The sequence below is a fragment of the Dermacentor andersoni genome, chromosome 1, assembly GCF_023375885.2.
Source record: "Dermacentor andersoni chromosome 1, qqDerAnde1_hic_scaffold, whole genome shotgun sequence".
Lineage (NCBI taxonomy): Eukaryota > Metazoa > Arthropoda > Arachnida > Ixodida > Ixodidae > Dermacentor > Dermacentor andersoni.
In genome coordinates, this window is record NC_092814.1 from 296,080,623 (window position 1) to 296,098,088 (window position 17,466).

General features: G+C 47.6%; 1 protein-coding gene across 2 annotated transcripts in view; it reads left to right on the forward strand.

Moving 5' to 3' along the window:
* LOC126548600 (band 7 protein AGAP004871-like) overlaps positions 1–17,466 on the forward strand; it is a 499,956-nt gene that overhangs the window by 372,055 nt on the left and 110,435 nt on the right. For both annotated transcript variants that reach the window (XM_050196857.3, XM_050196858.3), the window contains one exon: positions 8,847–8,919. In XM_050196857.3, the coding sequence (XP_050052814.1) occupies positions 8,847–8,919 (73 nt within the window). The remainder of the gene's footprint in view (positions 1–8,846; positions 8,920–17,466) is intronic.

Below are 17,466 nucleotides of genomic sequence, written 5' to 3' on the forward strand. Positions count from 1 at the left end.
TCTCTAGAATTCTACTCCATCGAAATTTACATGGCGACATCGCCTCCGCCAGCTGCACGAACTAGCGACTTTGTGCTCAGTGAGACCATGCCGCAGCAGCTCGCCCACCAAGAAAAAAACCATCCTGAAAGGATAAGAGACAGCCCCGATACAAGATACATTTCTGCTTCCATAAATGTCGTAGTATTGGTTCCTAGCTACATCCTTTGTCTTACATAAACTCTCTTGCCCTTCTTTCGCCGACATCGCTTACCTTTCTTTTTTTTCTCAACTGAGTGCTAGCTTACTATTGCCTCGTGCAAGTAGCGCGTACCGCAGCCATTGCCTCATTTCATCATGCTGTTCTTAGATCTTCAAGTATACAAATGTCCTGGCGGTGCAGTTGGCTGAAGCTCAAATTTGCGGTAGTAAAGGTCCCAGGTTCGACAGTAGTTAAGTCGTCTGTTTTTCTTTGTGCGTGTGTGTGTGTGTTTTGAAAACATTTAAGTTTATTTGCCTTATTATCCTACGGCGACTCAGTGCGCCTACCTCACGAAGCTTGGAAGTTGCTACAGCAGCTATCGCCTGTCACAGGACTTGCATGGCATCTCGAAGAAAGAGAAAAAAAAAATTCGGCATAGACACTTGAGACGGCTTACGTGGGCGAATGCGAAAGCACTATAGACGCTTTGGTGAAACGTATTTTTTTTTTTTTTTTTCTGCGCGTTCCTTGTCTGCGCAAGCTCTCGCTTGCGTTTTAACTGAGCCTCGGTAAGGCCATATTACAACGCGGCAAGCATCTAAGCGCGCTCGCTTGCCCGCGAGGAGTTCATAACTCGAAGGACCGCTCAGCGGCGTTCAATTGAGCTATAATGCTTTTTTCTATTCTACACGCTCATTTTATACGCTCGTGACGTGGCGCCACCTCCTACCCATTGGCTGCAGCGTCACGTGCACAACGAGGCGCGCACTAGGACACGCGTTTAGTCAGCCAGGTGGCTGCGACGTGGCGTGCGCAATGGCGCGCAGTCGGCACACATTTAGTCGAGCAGAACAGCGGATCCGTCGTGGTGTCGGGGAAGCGTGCTCGCCTCGCACCGCAGAGGCCCGGGTTAGATTCCCACCAAGACCGAAATTTACCTGATATTGTTGTCGAAGACATTAATTTTCTGGGTTTACAGGAACCTAGCTGGGAAATTGCACGTCGATTCGGGTATTTATCTTACTGTGGTTTTGCTCTTTACCGTCGGCCGTTTTTGGTGCTATCCTTCGGTCATGCCGGCGACTACAACAGAGAATTTTCGCGTAGCGCCGCACGTAATGCTTCCGCATTAAAAAATAAAAATAAAAAGCGAACTGTCTTCTCACTGCATCTACAATCTGGCGTTCATAGACGGTGGCGTTATAGCTCACCTATAACGACAGTTCTTCGGGCTAAAGCTCCTAAGCTAGATGGCAAGAATCATTGCTTTCTCTATTTTCAGTTACTAGAATATAATTAAAAGAAAACCATGGTACCTCATTTACGAGATATCCAATAAGGGCCTGCAATGTTGGAGAATATGCAGTACATTGCAATGCCGCATGGGTCGAGGGCGACTGGGGCGGTTAGAGGCTCTCGCTTTGCGTGAGCACGTTCAGCGAGTGCACATTGCCTGGTGCAGGAAGTCGTGGAGGCCGGCGCCCGGCCAACATTTATGGCGTACGTATAAATGCGCAGGCTTCGGGAGCGAAGGGAGAGGCCGTAACGTGCGCGCCGGGGTCAAGGGGCCGCCTCCCTTTTCCAAGCAGATTCGCTTTTAAAGCTTCTTTTGAATGTCCGAACCGTTCGCCGAGTGGCCTATTTTACGCCGGCGGTTGCGATCGAAGGAAACTTTCTACCGAGGACACAGCGGGGAGCAACTCGAGTTCCTTGCACGGCCGTGGATTAGACGTGATTATTTATAATGAGCAAGAAAAAAAAATCCTTAGTGCAAAGTTTGCTGGGAAACCTTCGGGGTGGGGACGTAGCTGCTTTAGGTCGTTACCTACGTTTGGAGTTTCGAGTTCCGCACATATAAACATGAATACCGTAGCGCGTCGACTTTTTGGTAAACTGATACGATTCCCGGTGGTGTCGTTATCTTTCTTTTTTCTTTTTTTTTAAATGGTTTTCGGGATGTACGGAAAAATAAATTTACAATTTTCCGAGCTATCATGCAGCAGTAGCAGGGTGGCATTAGCTCGATGTTCTATAGGCGATTTCGTTCTGCTACGCTGGGGAGTTCTTCGAGATCACAAGTTCAACGTTACCTTATAGAGACGACGGATTTTTCACGAACGAAACTGGGGAACTCGTCGCACTCAATCTCACTTAATCTTTTCTTTATTGTGAGGAAGGCAGTAGCCGAGTCACGGGTCGACGGATGGCTCAGTATTGCTCGAACTGGAGGACCAATTTGTGGCAACGCAGGTTTTCAGGAAGTGGCGAAGTGGGATAAGGAGTGTGGAACCCTCCGCTACGGCGTGCCTCGTAATCAGACCGCAGCTCTGGCACGTAACGCCCCAGAATTCAATTCAATTCAACAATAGATTAGAACGCACAAGTGAACATTGGCTATTATTCTAGCAATAGCTTCAGCTTTCATAATGCAGAAGTTGGGGTCCCGATATTGCGTGCGAAATCGAGAATGCTGTTTCGTGCAGCTTTCGGGCAGCACGATAACTTCCTGAAGAGCGGAAGTCCGTCTGGCCAGCACATTACACAGCCCACCTCTGGCGAACTACCTCTCTCCCAAGATATAACATTCCTGCCGCCGCCTTTTCCTTCCTCTAAAGACCAGCATTCCCAATGCGCACGCTTTCCACGCGAACCGCAACGTAGTTTCTTTTGTTTCTAACCTGGACTTCTTTCTGTAGAGTGGGAGCCGCGATAGCTTTTCCTGTATCCCTGGGAAGTTATACCAGCGTTGTCCGTGTCGCCAGTTACGCCAGCGTGTAACACTTCTTCACAAGTCTAGAAGCGGACCCAGCGTATCAGTTTGTATTTGAAACATGGCAGTCGATGACGCCTGGAATTTGGGGTCAAATGTTGGACACCTGTGCCTAACGAGTTCCCAAGCTCTGTATACGTATAGCGTATAGTGAATAGTTAACTTATAGTGAACATGGACAGAAAGAACACACCCACACATAGATCCAACTGGTAGCTGTAGCGCGAAATCGAGGCCATTTGCGATGGCCAATAGCAAAGGCAACTTAGGTAAAAGAAGCCTTGTAATTACGGGCCCAGCATTAGCCGCGAATGTTGATATTGTCGCGTTGTAGCGAGAGCTACACTTGTCCGCATACTTTGACTCAAACGCCCAGGTATAAAGCTTTAACGCATTTCAAACAAAGTGTTCCAAACAGGGAAAGCGATAAATATAGCACAACTACGGATGACCAAACAAGTGCGGAGCACTAACGATTCAGAACGATTCAGAATGCTGCACGCTCAAATGTATACCCAGAGTTGAATAGTAAGCGAAAGCTGCCGAATCCTACTACTGTTCCAATCATACTTTTCTCTGTGTCATTCTCAAAAACAATCGAATGATATTATTTTGGGGCGAAATTTTTGCTTATAACAGATTCGCGAAAGGAAATGGGCTTTAATAACGCTAATATAAGACGTCACAAGGACGTTCGAAGTCATGCAGAAGGACGAAGTGGAGACAATCGCAGCCACTTCCCATTGTTTTCACGCTTGCTGATCTGTCATACCAGCGAAACACGTAGATAATATCACCATCTTTGCCTGGCACAAAAACATCGGTACAGATCTTTTTGTGCCGACGGCCACGCAACGTTTATTGCATTTCTTCAAAATACGAGTTCGTTAGTACCTATAGCGCACAACTCCTCCTTTCCCGCACCCCTGTGTTGCGTTTAAAAATAATGCGCCTGTAATACTGGTACTGTATACTGTATTCTTGCGTGCGTCGCTCGGTAGCCCCTTGCGGCCTGAGCTCGCGCGCAGCGACGCTGTGGGCTGACGGCTGACGCGGTCCTGTGGCTCGCTAAGATTGAACGCGCGGTGGTCGGTACTCCTGTGAGACCCCACGACGTGCACGTTAAGGAACCCCAGGTGGTCGAAATTTCCGGAGTCCCTCACTACGGCGTGCCTCATAATCAGATCGTGGCTTTCGCACGTAGAACTCCATTATTTTGTTAATTTTTAGAACTTTTGCTGAAAGGGCTCGGTAATTTCCTACGACGGTTAAACGCAGTTCTCTCCTTAGTGCGTTTGAGTGAAAAGTCAATACCTAATCGCAGTTCATAATTGTGTTATCTTTAATCAAGGTTACTCATCAACGATGTCAGTTTTACATAAAAGTGCATACAAGAATGTTTTTCTTAAAGGAAATGAGAATAAATTTCCTGCATAATATAATAGCCCAGGTACTCTTCTAAGGATTTTTATGCTACGGTACCTGGCGCGTTCCACTGCAGGTGGAATTTTGGTTAGGCTGCTTAGATCGTTGTCCGCCATTGTCGTTTTTTTTTTTTCACGTACACTTGTCAATATCTTATTTCAGCTTTAACGGCTGTTTTTTTAAAATTTTTACTGCTACTGGTGCCTTTCATTCATATTTTACGCCCACCTTGTTCGCGTGTCTTGTCGGTGCACCGCGTACGTGGCGATGGCCTATAGAGCCGGTGCTCCGTGTTCCTCTGTTTCACTGAAAACAAAAAGAAAAGAACAATTAACCGACAGTTCTGCCCGTCGAGAGCATGGGGTCTCTGTATACGAGGATTTCTATTCAATGTGAGTGAATAGTCAGAAAATTAGACGCGAAAAACTTAACACGCCGCTAGTGACCGAGTTCTTGCTGAGAACGTGAGTTTTGTTTGGCTGTTTGCGTATATAAAAAAAAAAGTGGCTAGTACTGTGTACCAACACTGCTATGCTTAGGAAGTGTGCCAGAATAATTTTATACTTACTCCCAATGAACTTGCTTCGTAGAGGAAAAAATAATATTTGTTCTGATAAAAGAGCTCGCTTGTGTAAGCAGGTCAACAAGGCAATGAAGGGCTAATGGGTAGTACTTTGCTATGGCCAATTACGCGAAGTGTGAACGGAGAACATCTACACAAAGCATACCCAGGAGGCGACCCTTGTCAATGTGAGAAATAAATTTAGGCCCAACGGCGCCTAATTGGCCCTTGGAATCTTTTGTTAATGCCTCATTCCGCACAGTGAGACTTAATTACCTTAACTGCAATGTGGTAAAACTCTCTTCAGGTAATCACACTGCTTTATTTCAAGGTAGTTATACATTGCTAGTAGTACACGGGGTTAAAAGCAAGATTACTGGGAAGCAACTCAGCGAAAATGCGAGGAATGTGGTAAAATAGCGCAAGAGGGAAAAGGGCAAGGTTTGCAAAACTTTGCTTAGCCGCATCAGCAGACAAGTTGGTACGCGACTTGAAAAGAAGGCAGCTTCACCTTTCCAGGCCATTTCACTAAGACGTTTCCAACTAATACAGTGGCTTGCCAGTCACGACCTATCTTCCGTTACCGATTCTGACAAGAATCTGATTAGAAGTGCAGATCTCGCAACAAAGAGAGCAAGAAAAGCTATTGACAAGTTGTTAAAAGACAGCTTGTCGTTTCCGGTTTTGTGCGAGGTACATAGGAGTTAGGGGAGCTAACAATATGATAATTATTTGGCATCTTTGTTTCACCGCCAATGATCTTGAGCAGTTAACGATTTGCATATGCGCTTCAGGTGTACCTTGCCACTCGTACATGACCGAAACCAAGCTTCCCCAATCAATGGGAGCATGTGTATACCCCCTTCTTTTTATTGTTTTTGTGGTTGTTTTTCTTGGCGCTCTTTGACCACACCTGGCCCTTGCTCCAATAAGATCCAATAACGATCATCATCTGCATCATCATCACCATCATTGTAGCTTTCGTACTTTCCATAATTTATGTTTTTTGTATTTTTTATATGCTGCATACAGTACTTCATGCTGTACGTTAATTAAATATATTTTATTGTCTACTATGCGGAGTTTTCAAAAAATCGCTTCTTTTAAATATTGCGTCACCACTCGTTGCTCATAGTGCAGAAAACTTGTTTGTGGGCTGACGCGACTATCAGGCGCTCACGTTACATGTATGTATGTATGTATGTATGTATGTATGTATGTATGTATGTATGTATGTATGTATGTATGTATGTATGTATGTATGTGTACGTACGTACGTATTTACATACATACATACATACATACATACATACATACATCGTCTATCTATCTATCTATCTATCTATCTATCTATCTATCTATCTATCTATCTATCTATCTATCTATCTATCTATCTATCTATCTATCTATCTATCTATCTATCTATCTATCTATCTATCTATCTATCTATCTAAACTATTAAAGTGGTGCGGTCTAACAGTTCAGATAATTTTTGCGTGCGTGGTATTTTTACACTGTCAAATGCGGTACCTAAAGCTAATGCCAGTGACCAAGTTAGCTAGAACATGAGACGGTGATTCAGTTAATGCATAAGGGATTGGTAGGTGCTTATATTATGCAGTGCGATTCTCTCTTTGGATCTCGGTGTTTTTTCTTGTAATGTTGTTTTTTTCTTCCTCATTGTGTGGCTGATTAGCTACAGTCAACAAACAACGGAACCAAACAGCTTTAACAACACCACTAATCAGGGTGACCGCGCACCAGCGAACGCGCCGCAATCACATTAGCGGAGTTTTGTGTCCGAAAACAGCCCCCCGGGCCACGAAAAGCGGCTTCGCCAGAAGCAGTGGATTGACGTAACCCCATTGTAGTTAGTTGCTCTGCAGCGAAATATCCGTATTAGTTTGTTTTCCCACGTCGAATTCATTCAAAATTAACACCACAGTGACCTTACTTATTCCATGCAGCTAAATGAGTTAGCCTGCTTTCCATGAAGGTGCTGTACGGGAATCGATGTTGTCAACGCGAAGAACTCATTTCACACGGCTCACTGGTTGACACGATGAAGTAACCTCAACCAACTAGAAATGACGAGGCGGTATCAGCAGGGTGAATATTTATAGGGGCTTTCATATAATGGTCGCGACGTCCCCTCGGAAAATAATTCGTATGTTTTTGTGTTTTGCCCGTGTTTCATTGTTTGGGCTAGCGATGTCGAAAACCATGCCCTATATATATATATAATAGAGAGAGAGAGAGAGAGAGAGAGAGAGAGAGAGAGAGAGAGAGAGAGAGAGAGAGAGAGAGAGAGAGAAAGTATTAGCGTTTCTGGCGACTGTATCGGTATTTGAGGAAGTCAATGTTGCAAATCATATGAAATTTATTTTTACGCTGCGGTTTTTATCAGCAATTTGATAAAGGCCGGTCGGGATGGTATACACATGACACATAGTGCGTACAAACACAATTTAATATTTCGCGCTATGTGCGGTGCGTGTCCCGTCCCGTTTAGAAGTCACTCCTGTTTTCCTCCAAAGCAGCGCGTTTATCAACGGCTCCATATATATCGAACTGCCCCAATTGTGGCTTTACTGACGGAACAATGTCATATACGACAGAGAGAAAAACTGCTCTATCGGGAATTTCGCACTTGCTCGGCACCTCACTCTTTCTGGTCGTTTAGGTTCAATGCTTCACATCTTGAGTGACTTATCGGCGATGAGTAAAAACTGAAATGTGTTAATGTGGTGCTGAAATCGAGATTGTTTACCACGTCGTACAAGAGCCCTCCCCCCTCTTCCCCCACCAAAAAAAGAAGAAAAGAAAAAGACAACTTCGCAGGAAAAACATTTGCGAATAAACTATGGCGACTGGACAGACTCCTGTTTGCTGTACACGAAATACTTGGACCGTGGTTGATGACTCAACTGCGAGACTATGAATGTTTTAGCCCAATAAAGCTGTCATCTACATTTTTAATTGCACTAGAAAAGCATCTTAAATCAAGGCAACTCACCCAAACCTTACTGCTGCTCACGTACAGCACAAGGTCAACATGTTCTTAAAAGTGGTGTAGCAAGGGGATGGCCCACCGGGCTGTCCACCACCTCGCTAAATCGTGCAGTTATAGCTACTTATCGCTATTTATAATGTGGTCACCATTAGAAAGCTTGCTCCAGTAGTTTTGAATACGAAGAGGTTTGAAAACGTTTGAAAGCTCTGAAAGACTTTGAAAACGAAGAAGAAGACGAATCACCAATTTAACAGCAGCGATTCCGTACAACGTCGCCAACAGTCCTCACACCTGTGGCGTGTTCATTGTTGGTGTTGTTACGATGCAATTAATTAAATAACACTGGCAACATTTCTGCAAAAATACAAAGGCGTCAACGACAAATGCGTCCATTTGGTCTTCTTTTTATTCCTTACTGCTGAATCACTACGATGTATTCTGATCGTGCCTGTAGGAGTTATGAGGTCATATTATCACTACTAACACCAGCTCTCAGTCATTGGCTCTTATCTGCGCGTGAGCCGTATGTCGTATTTACGGGACCAAGCGATTGGACCCGCAACAATTATGAGAGTGAATTTGCAGCGTGTTGCTAACTGTATTTTTTATAAGAGTAACGAAGCATATAAAACAAAAGATTTGATTTCATCATGAAACAAAACGTGCATTTGCCAAGAAGAAATGCTGTTGTTGTTGTTGTTGTTGTTGATGTTGTTGTTAAAATTATATTTATTCTTTGTTCCCAAGGGGAAGGTGTCGTTACCTCAAAGCCTATTATAATAAAATGCAGTTTCTTAACGTTTGCTTTATCTTATTACTTCGTAGTGGTCGGAAAAGCCGGCTTAGCATTACCACAAGCCTTTTTCTCACTGCGTCTTTCTTTTTGACTTCACAGATTGTGCAGGAGTACGAGAGGGCGGTCATCTTCAGATTAGGTCGTCTCGTCCAAGGAGGCGCCAAAGGACCAGGTAAGCATTTTGCTCCCCGCCTCTCGCCTTATTTCTTTTCGGCATAAACTGACTCATAACAGATATTTTAGCGTCACTTACAGCACTTAACGCAGCTGCCGCCGCAGAACGGACGCCACTTGCGCCACTTGCAACACATAGGCCTTCGGTGTGCAGGAAGTCCGGGTGCTCTGGTTTAGTTCGCCTGCTTCGCCACGATGGCGCGTTGTGAGGTTTAGCGCTCGAAACGAGCGCACTGACTTGAGCTGAAACTAAATGAAAAAAAAAATAAGCATGCCTTAGACTTCCAGCCTCGCGACAGAGAATGGATCTGCTTAAGATTTTCAGAATATTTTCAGTGCCTATAGATACGAGCCAGGAATAACACTTTGCACTGCAACGAATGACTAGAGGGTCTGTGTACCAACCCTGTTCGCCTTTTCCGTTGCCTCAAACTTTCTTCACTCCTGCCCTCGCAGGGTGTCAGAATGCACCTTATTCCTTTGTTAAACGCGAAAGCCGCTGGCAGTGCGTCTGAATGAATGGGTGAGCGGATCCGGGTCAGGTGTTTATTGTCGAAAGTGAAACTCGCAGCACAGTCACCCAACAGGCGACCGAGTGTGGCGGGCCACGCACTTTCTCGAGCGCGAAATATCGAGTGCGTGTTCACTGACGAACACAGAAGGACTGCGTTGAAAATTGGAAAGGAATTAAAAGCTCTGCTTTTGCGTAAGCCATTGCGGATCCCATCGAAAATGTTTTGCTGCGCTTACTGATTCTTTTTTGAAGAAAATGCCGAATAAAATTCAACCAGCTCTAAAATTAGAACTCTACTTCACGCATTACACTAGAAGCTGCCTTAATTTTTTTTAATCCTTTCACTAAAGCTGCATTTGCACCGAAAGCTGGATCGCTGCTGTTTCAGTCCCCAGACGAGCGTTATGTGCCTGAACGACGTCTGCGGCGTCTTTGTGAGTGGAGTGATTGGGCTGCACTGAACTACACTATGCTGGTCCGCAGAATTTGATCCGTCGTGTAAGTGTAGTTAAAGCGGATTCGTCCATTGAGGGCGCACTGCACTGTAGTCAAATAGACGTCACCATTGCGCGCGCTTAGACTCTTTGCTAACAGATTGCGCTAGTGGTTCATACGCAAGTAATTGTACCACTGCTAAAGTTCTGCGCCTAAAATCGAGTACACGTCACTGCTGGAAGTTACCGAAATGGTGGCGGGACGATTGATAGCTATTATGCGGCCACGGTAAAACCCCAAATGAGGCAGTGCAGCGTGACAAGGGTTTGGTCACTTTTCAAGTCAGGGAAGCGCAGAGCAATGTCACTTTTTCATGAAAGACTCAGGAGCATGGATGACAAGAAATGGGCAGCAAAACAATGGACAGATATCGGAGCCTCAAATGCGTGGACACGGAATGAAGAAAGAGGCCGAGAAAGCTGGCAGCCAAATAGACAACCCGGAGGGATCAGAAAGAAATTGAGCGGTACAGAGACGACAAGTTCGATGCAAGGACTCCAAAAAGAAGAGAAGGAACATATTTTCACGTGGAGTGATGTATGAGAACACAGTAACAAATACTGTGAAAGACAAAACTAACTTTTATTGGGCGAACCTGCGCCCACAAGAACAGGCTACACTTATAGCACAACGATAGCGGCGAACACGGTCGGCGATCTTCGAAAATCTGATCAGAGGGTCAAGCGCGTCGGCTTTTATAGAGCAGTCGTCGAACGTTCCAGACTAATCGTTCGGACCCGCGTGCCTTCCACAAAGTTCTACACCATTCGCGTCAAGCGATGAAATCAGATAACATAAGGTTCGGCGACAACAGACAGCGGATAGAAGCTTCGATAACTTTCCAGAAACTTCGGATACATGCAGACGCGTCCCGCGCTGTGCGATAACATTTGTTAGGCGGCGAAACGTGGTCGCCCGTTAAATAAAAGTATACGTGTCAATACCCCCCTCTTAAAAAGCTTCGACCCGATGCTGCAAACAAACGAAAGTAATAAAAGAAAAGCACTCCTAGCAAAGAAAACAACAAAATAAGGAAGTTCGTTGGTGTCTGTAAAAGGGTTTAAGACGCACCACGTGGACCACTTCAGATCGTGCGCGGCGTCGCTGTGAATGCGAAATGCCGTCTGGCACGACCTCATAGTCCAGTGCGCCAATACGTCAGATGACCTTGTAGGGTCCGAAATATCGTCGCAGTAGTTTTTCACTGAGTCCTCGTCGGCGTATCGGGGTCCACACCCAAACACGGTCGCCGGGCTGGTACTCGACGAAGCGTCGTCGGAGGTTGTAGTGTCGGCTGTCGGTCCTCTGCTGGTTCTTGATCCACAGGCGGGCGAGCTGTCGGGCTTCTTCGGCGCGCTGGAGGTAGGTACCGACGTCAAGGTTCTCCTCGTCAGTGACGTGCGGCAGCATGGCGTCGAGCGTCGTCGTCGGGTTTCTGCCGTAGACCAGCTTGAACGGCGTGATCTGTGTTGTTTCTTGCACCGCCGTGTTGTAAGCGAATGTTACGTACGGCAGGACGGCATCCCAGGTCTTGTGTTCGACGTCGACGTACATCGCTAGCATGTCGGCGAGGGTCTCATTCAGCCGCTCCGTAAGACCATTCGTCTGCGGGTGGTAGGCCGTTGTCCTCCTGTGCCTTGTCGGACTGTATATCAGAATGGCTTGGGTGCGCTCCGCTGTAAAGGCCGTTCCTCTGTCGGTGATGAGGACTTCTGGGGCGCCATGTCGCAGCAGGATCTTTTCGACAAAGAATTTCGCCACTTCGGCTGCGCTACTTTTCGGCAGTGCTTTTGTTTCAGCGAAGCGGGTGAGGTAGTCCGTCGCCACGACGATCCACTTATTTCCGGTTATTGACGTCGGAAAGGGTCCCAGCAAGTCCATTCCGATCTGCTGGAATGGTCGGCAAGGAGGCTCGATTGGCTGTAGTAATCCGGCTGGCCTTGTCGGCGGTGTCTTGCGTCGCTGACAGTCTCGGCATGTTCTGACATAACGGGCGACGTCGGCGGTCAGGCGCGGCCAATAATACTTTTCTTGTACCCTCGATAGTGTCCGGGAAAATCCGAGGTGTCCAGCAGTCGGATCGTCATGTAGGGCATGCAATACTTCTAGACGAAGTCCTGACGGGACAACAAGAAGGTAATTGGCGCGGACTGGTGAGAAGTTGTTCTTCACGAGTAGATTGTTTTGAGTAGATTGCTTTTAGTTTTCCGGATATGGGCTCGCTGACCGGCCCCGGGCTGGGCCAGTGTATGGTCGGCGCTGCGGCGAGAGGTAGCGGCCTGGTGATGGCGAACGCGATGGTCGTCGAGAGCTCCACTGAGTAGCGGCGAGGTAGTCGGCGATGTCGCGGGGGCGTTCACCTTGCTGCGGGCGCGGAGCGTTGACGGCGAAACCTCGCAGTCCCATCTCCCGGTATGGGCATCGGCGATACACATGGCCAGCTTCTCCGCAGTGATAGCAGAGCGGGCGGTGGTCAGGGGCTCGCCAAATGTTCGTCTTTCTCGCGTAGGTGCGCTGGGCGACGGGTGGGCGTGCTGGCGGCGGCGGACGACGGAATTGCGTCGTTGCAGGGCCCTGACGTGATGGCGGAGGGGGACCTTGACGGCGTGCGACGGCGGCGTATGTCATCGATTCTGGCTGGGGCTGCGGTAATTGTGGTTGCTGCTCGGGAACTCCAAGCGATCGGTGCACCTCTTCTTTCACGATGTCGGCGATCGAAGCCACTTGGGGCTGCGACGAAGGGAGGACCTTGGCAGTTCTTCGCGCACAATGGCCCTGATGGTCTCCTGAAGGTCGCCGGAATCCAGTCCTTGGATGGCGTACTGCTGCGTGAGCCCCTGGCGGTTATATTGCCGGGTGCGCATCTCCAGAGTTTTCTTGATCGTCGATGCCTCTGCAGAAAACTCAGCTACGGTCTTCGGCGGGTTACGAAGAAGTCCTGCGAAAAGTTCTTGCTTGACGCCCCGCATCAGGAAGCGGACTTTTTTCTCCTCTGACATTTCCGGGTCGGCGTGCCGGAAAAGACCGGCCATCTCCTCCGTGAAGATCGCGATCGTCTCGTTTGGCAGCTGCACTCTGGTTTCTAGTAGTGCTTGGGCTCGCTCTTTTCGCACGACGCTTGTAAACGTTTGCAAGAAGCCGCTTCGGAACAGGTCCCACGTCGTTAAGGTGGCTTCCCGATTCTCGAACCAGGTCCTGGCGGCGTCTTCCAGTGCGAAATAGACATGCCGCAGCTTGTCGTCGCTGTCCCAACTGTTAAACGTAGCGACCCTCTCATACGTCTCAAGCCAGGTTTCCGGGTCCTCGAATGTTGATCCGCGGAACGTCGGAGGTTCCCTGGGCTGCTGCAGCACGATGGGGGACGCTGGGGCTGCCATTGGGGTTGCCTTGTCCACAATTTTCTTGGTCTTCTCAGGTAGAAGTCCGTGCTCCAGGGACAGCTGTTGAAGACGGCGGCTTGCTCGATGCTCCGAGACTACGTTGGTGTTCTCTTTGCGGTCCGGGCTTGGATCACGGCTTGTCGGGGGCGTCCGGTACATGAACGAAAAGCACCTCCACCAGATGTCACGTGGAGGGATGTATGAGAAAACAGTAGCAAATACTATGAAAGACAAAACTAACTTTTATTGGGCGAACCTGTTCCCACAAAAAGAGGCTACACTTATAGCACAACGATATCGGCGACACCGGTCGGCGATCTTCGAAAATCTGATCAGCGGGTCAAGCGCGTTGGCTTTTATAGAGCAGTCGTCGAACGTTCCAGACTAATCGTTCGGACCCGCGTGCCTTCCACAAAGTTCTACATCATTCGCGTCACGCGATGAAATCAGATAACATAAGGTTCGGCGACAACAGACAGCGGATAGAAGCATCGATAACTTTCCAGAAACTTCGGATACATGCAGACGCGTCCCGCGCTGTGCGATAACATTTGTTAGGCGGCGAAACGTGGTCGCCCGTTAAATATAAGTACACGTGTCAATATCATAGCGTTTTATAAAGACGGTAAACAAAAACTCAAGAAAAACAATGAACAAGCGATTCCATCGACTCTGAATTCGTTCACTGCAACAGCAGCATTCAACTATAGTGATCACCATATTGCTTTTACTTGTTTGTTATTGAGCAACTATTCGCAATATGGTCTGCTAGGCCGCAACAGGGTCCGGAGATCCGGAGACGACTCAACACATTCTAACGGAATCTGGAGATATCCACCCAGTAAGAACCGTAGGGAAAGTCCACCTTCCAAAAGCGCTAAAGTTCAAAGCTGATGGGTGCTTAAGAAGCCTTGCTGCCGCGCTAGTTGGTTGATGGTGTATAGTAAAATTAAAATAGTTCGATAAAGGACATGGTCAAGACAGAACAACACAAGCACTCATGTTTTCTAGATTGAGCGCTTGTGTTTTCTGTCTTGTCGGTGTCCCTTTCTGCGCTCTATTGATTTTACTGTATATTGATGGGTGCATTGACTGGCCAGCAGTGGAGATGAGCAAAAGACGATTAGAGTATTTGCGGCAAAAAATCAGGCAAGAGATGGAGTCAGGATAGTCACAGGCATAGGTGACTTAACGAGATAACGTAGAAATAGGCATAATGCTATATTACAATTTGGTAGCACATGAGTGCCTCACAGGCTAGGTAAGTGTTTTCCGCCAGCCTAATTCAAAGGGGATGCCGCTGTGGATCATCATCATCATGATCATCATCGCCATCGTCGTCTTCATGACCCTTATTTTTGAATTTGCCACCTGTAGGTATCATATTGATACCTATAGGCATCATCTTAGTCTTAGAATAAGGGTAAAATAAGCGGCAAAACCCAAAGCCCTCATTTTGGGACCACCTAACACGTCACAGATTAGTTTCACGTGAACAGCATACACCCATTCGACGAGCTTATATTTGAGTTTTTCTCTCACAGTCACCCACATGCGCACAAAAGAAGAAATGAACTATTGCTGGTCCGCAGATGTTGTCCTCAGAGTCGCAATGATCCAAAAAGTAGAGCTTTATTATCTTCCCTGAAAGCACAACTTCGCACGCCATTTGATATCGCCTGAGTCCACAAAGGGGTGGGATGCACGTAGAAAAGGGGCACGAAAGAGCTTGCCCGCAATGTTATCTTCCTACCCGTGAATAAAACACAGGTGCAATCCAGCTTTCTCTCGATTTCGCAAGATCGGCATTCCTGTCTCCAGTACTCGCTTTGTTTTCGTAATTCCGGAAAAACACGCACACACATACGCACGCCCACGCACACGCACGCGCAGGCACGCGTGCACGCGCGCACACACAAAGTCCAAATCTGGCATGCAAGCAGGCGCACCACGAGCAAAGTAGAACTGCAAAAAGAGGTGTAACAAATGAGGCGTTCGCGTTTGGGAACGACAGCAACGTGGGGGCCGGAATGAAAAATTACCGCCCGGGAGAAAAGGTATTCGACTCTCGAATTGTGAAATGGCTGCCGTCGAAAAGGAATGTGCGGCCGTTTGCAGGAGCAAGCAACATGCCGGAAAGCCGTACAAGTTGGGCTCCGCGTTGTTTAATATTTACCGGGACATCGTAGCGCGCGGGTCAGTTGCCATTTGCTCGTCTCCTCCCATTCGTTGTTGTTTTTGTTGTTGTTGGCGTCGCCGTTGTAGTTCAGTTGGGTGTTTCCGTTTTACGCTCCTTGACTCAACGCTGCAGCAGACAGAAGCAAACCTTGGCACGTAGCGGTCAGCAGGCATGGTACTCTTCTTAACTGCGCGTTTATTCTTGTTTTCTTCCCTAGTTTCCTTTTTCGGCACACACGAAGAGCGCGTTCCCTAATGTAAAGAAGTGAGATGCCGAAGGGATGCCGCCCTCCCCGTTCTTGCACTTCTGTTATTCTTTACAATTCACGTATAGAAAAGTTTCGGGCCGGCCACAAACACCATCGAGACGTCGCTCACAGTGGGAGGAAACATGCTGACCCAGCGTTGCTTGCTTTGTTTCATAGCGCAAACTTGTGCTCGTGCGCATCCATGGGCGTTAGCTTGGGTGCGTGCGTGCGTGCAAGGAAAAAAAGTCGTGAACTTTGCCAGCCGTGCTTTCTTCGTAATTTTGCTCCGTAATGTCGCATCTGAATTTCAGTTCAACCGTATACAACCTAAAATTACGAGGGCGGAGCACCGTTTACTAATAGACTCAGACGTGGTTCACTGAGCCACAGTCCCGCATAGTACATTGCAATCCACAACAAGTGAACAGAAACTGACCACTCATGATGAGACAATCATCCATGTTTTCGGCTGCTAACACCAATCACGTAATACACAATAGAAAAATAGCATCAGTAAACTATTCGGTTTTCAAGTGAAAGAGTCTTATAAAGTATTCAGTTTGTTCAGCTATGAAAAAAGACCATAACATGACAGAGAATGTTTGAAAATTGCACGAACTTCTGAAATTGGAATGCCGGAACGAGCACCTATTGTACTTTCTCAGTCAAACTTAATATACCATGAAACACGTAGTTAATTTGTCTGACGTTGTCTTTGATTAGTAACATTTCAAGTAGGTCACACTGACGGATTAAATTTATCTCTTTGAAGAAAGAGACAAAACAACTATGGTGTTGAGTGCCCAAACCTGCGGCAGTTTCCGTCCCTTGCGGAATTTTTTTATTATTCCTATTACATCGACTTGTTATGCCCGGGAGCGGTTTCGCGAGTGTGTTATATATGAAAGGTTTGAGATTGTTAAGGCGAAAGCCTTAAGTGGGTCATACCCCCAATGGTCTGGAAAACACTGCGTGCGGTACGCTAAGTCTTGTGAGCTCGCCTCGCCCAGACACGCGCTCGTACGACTGCTCGCGCGCTTGTCGTCGTCTTCTTAAGATACGTCCTCACCTGCGGAAATAAGCGCGCGCAAGGCGGCGCACTTAGAAACGCGCACCGCGTTCTGAAAGCCACACTACTGCGCGTTCGCGGTCGCGGAGAACGGCGGGCAGGCGAGAGTTCTCGCCCTCTCTCGAGATGTCTCGGGAGCCCGCGAGAATTCCCGCGCGTTTCAGTCCTTGTTCCTCCCCGGCTGCTGGGACACGGCGCGCGCGCCGGTCGGGCTCGCCGGCCACAGCATTCACCCCACCGCCCACGTGAAGACTTCGGCGGCTGTGATTAGAGAGTTTTAGTTTAGGGGACGCAAGCGGCTTGCGTACGCATGAACTAGGGGCGACGGTACTGCGTATGTGCAGACCGCTACGTCTACTTACATCCTTGGGTTGTTGGGGCAGCCGAAAACATCGCTGCCCCTAAGCGGTCGCGTTACCAACGTGACTCTCGTGGTGTACGAGAACTTACGAGTAGCTATCAGGTGGATAATCTGATAAATATTTCGTCAAGTGTCGACACACGTCGTTTATATATATATTAGAGCGGTTTAGCGTGTCCGGCATTCCGGTAAACGCAAGCGGACGCGGGGCGTTGGGGCGGGGGAGTAAACGGGAGTGCCCTGCATGGTGCATCCACCTGGGCAGGTATTCTGTAACAGTCCACCTAGTGGACATCATGT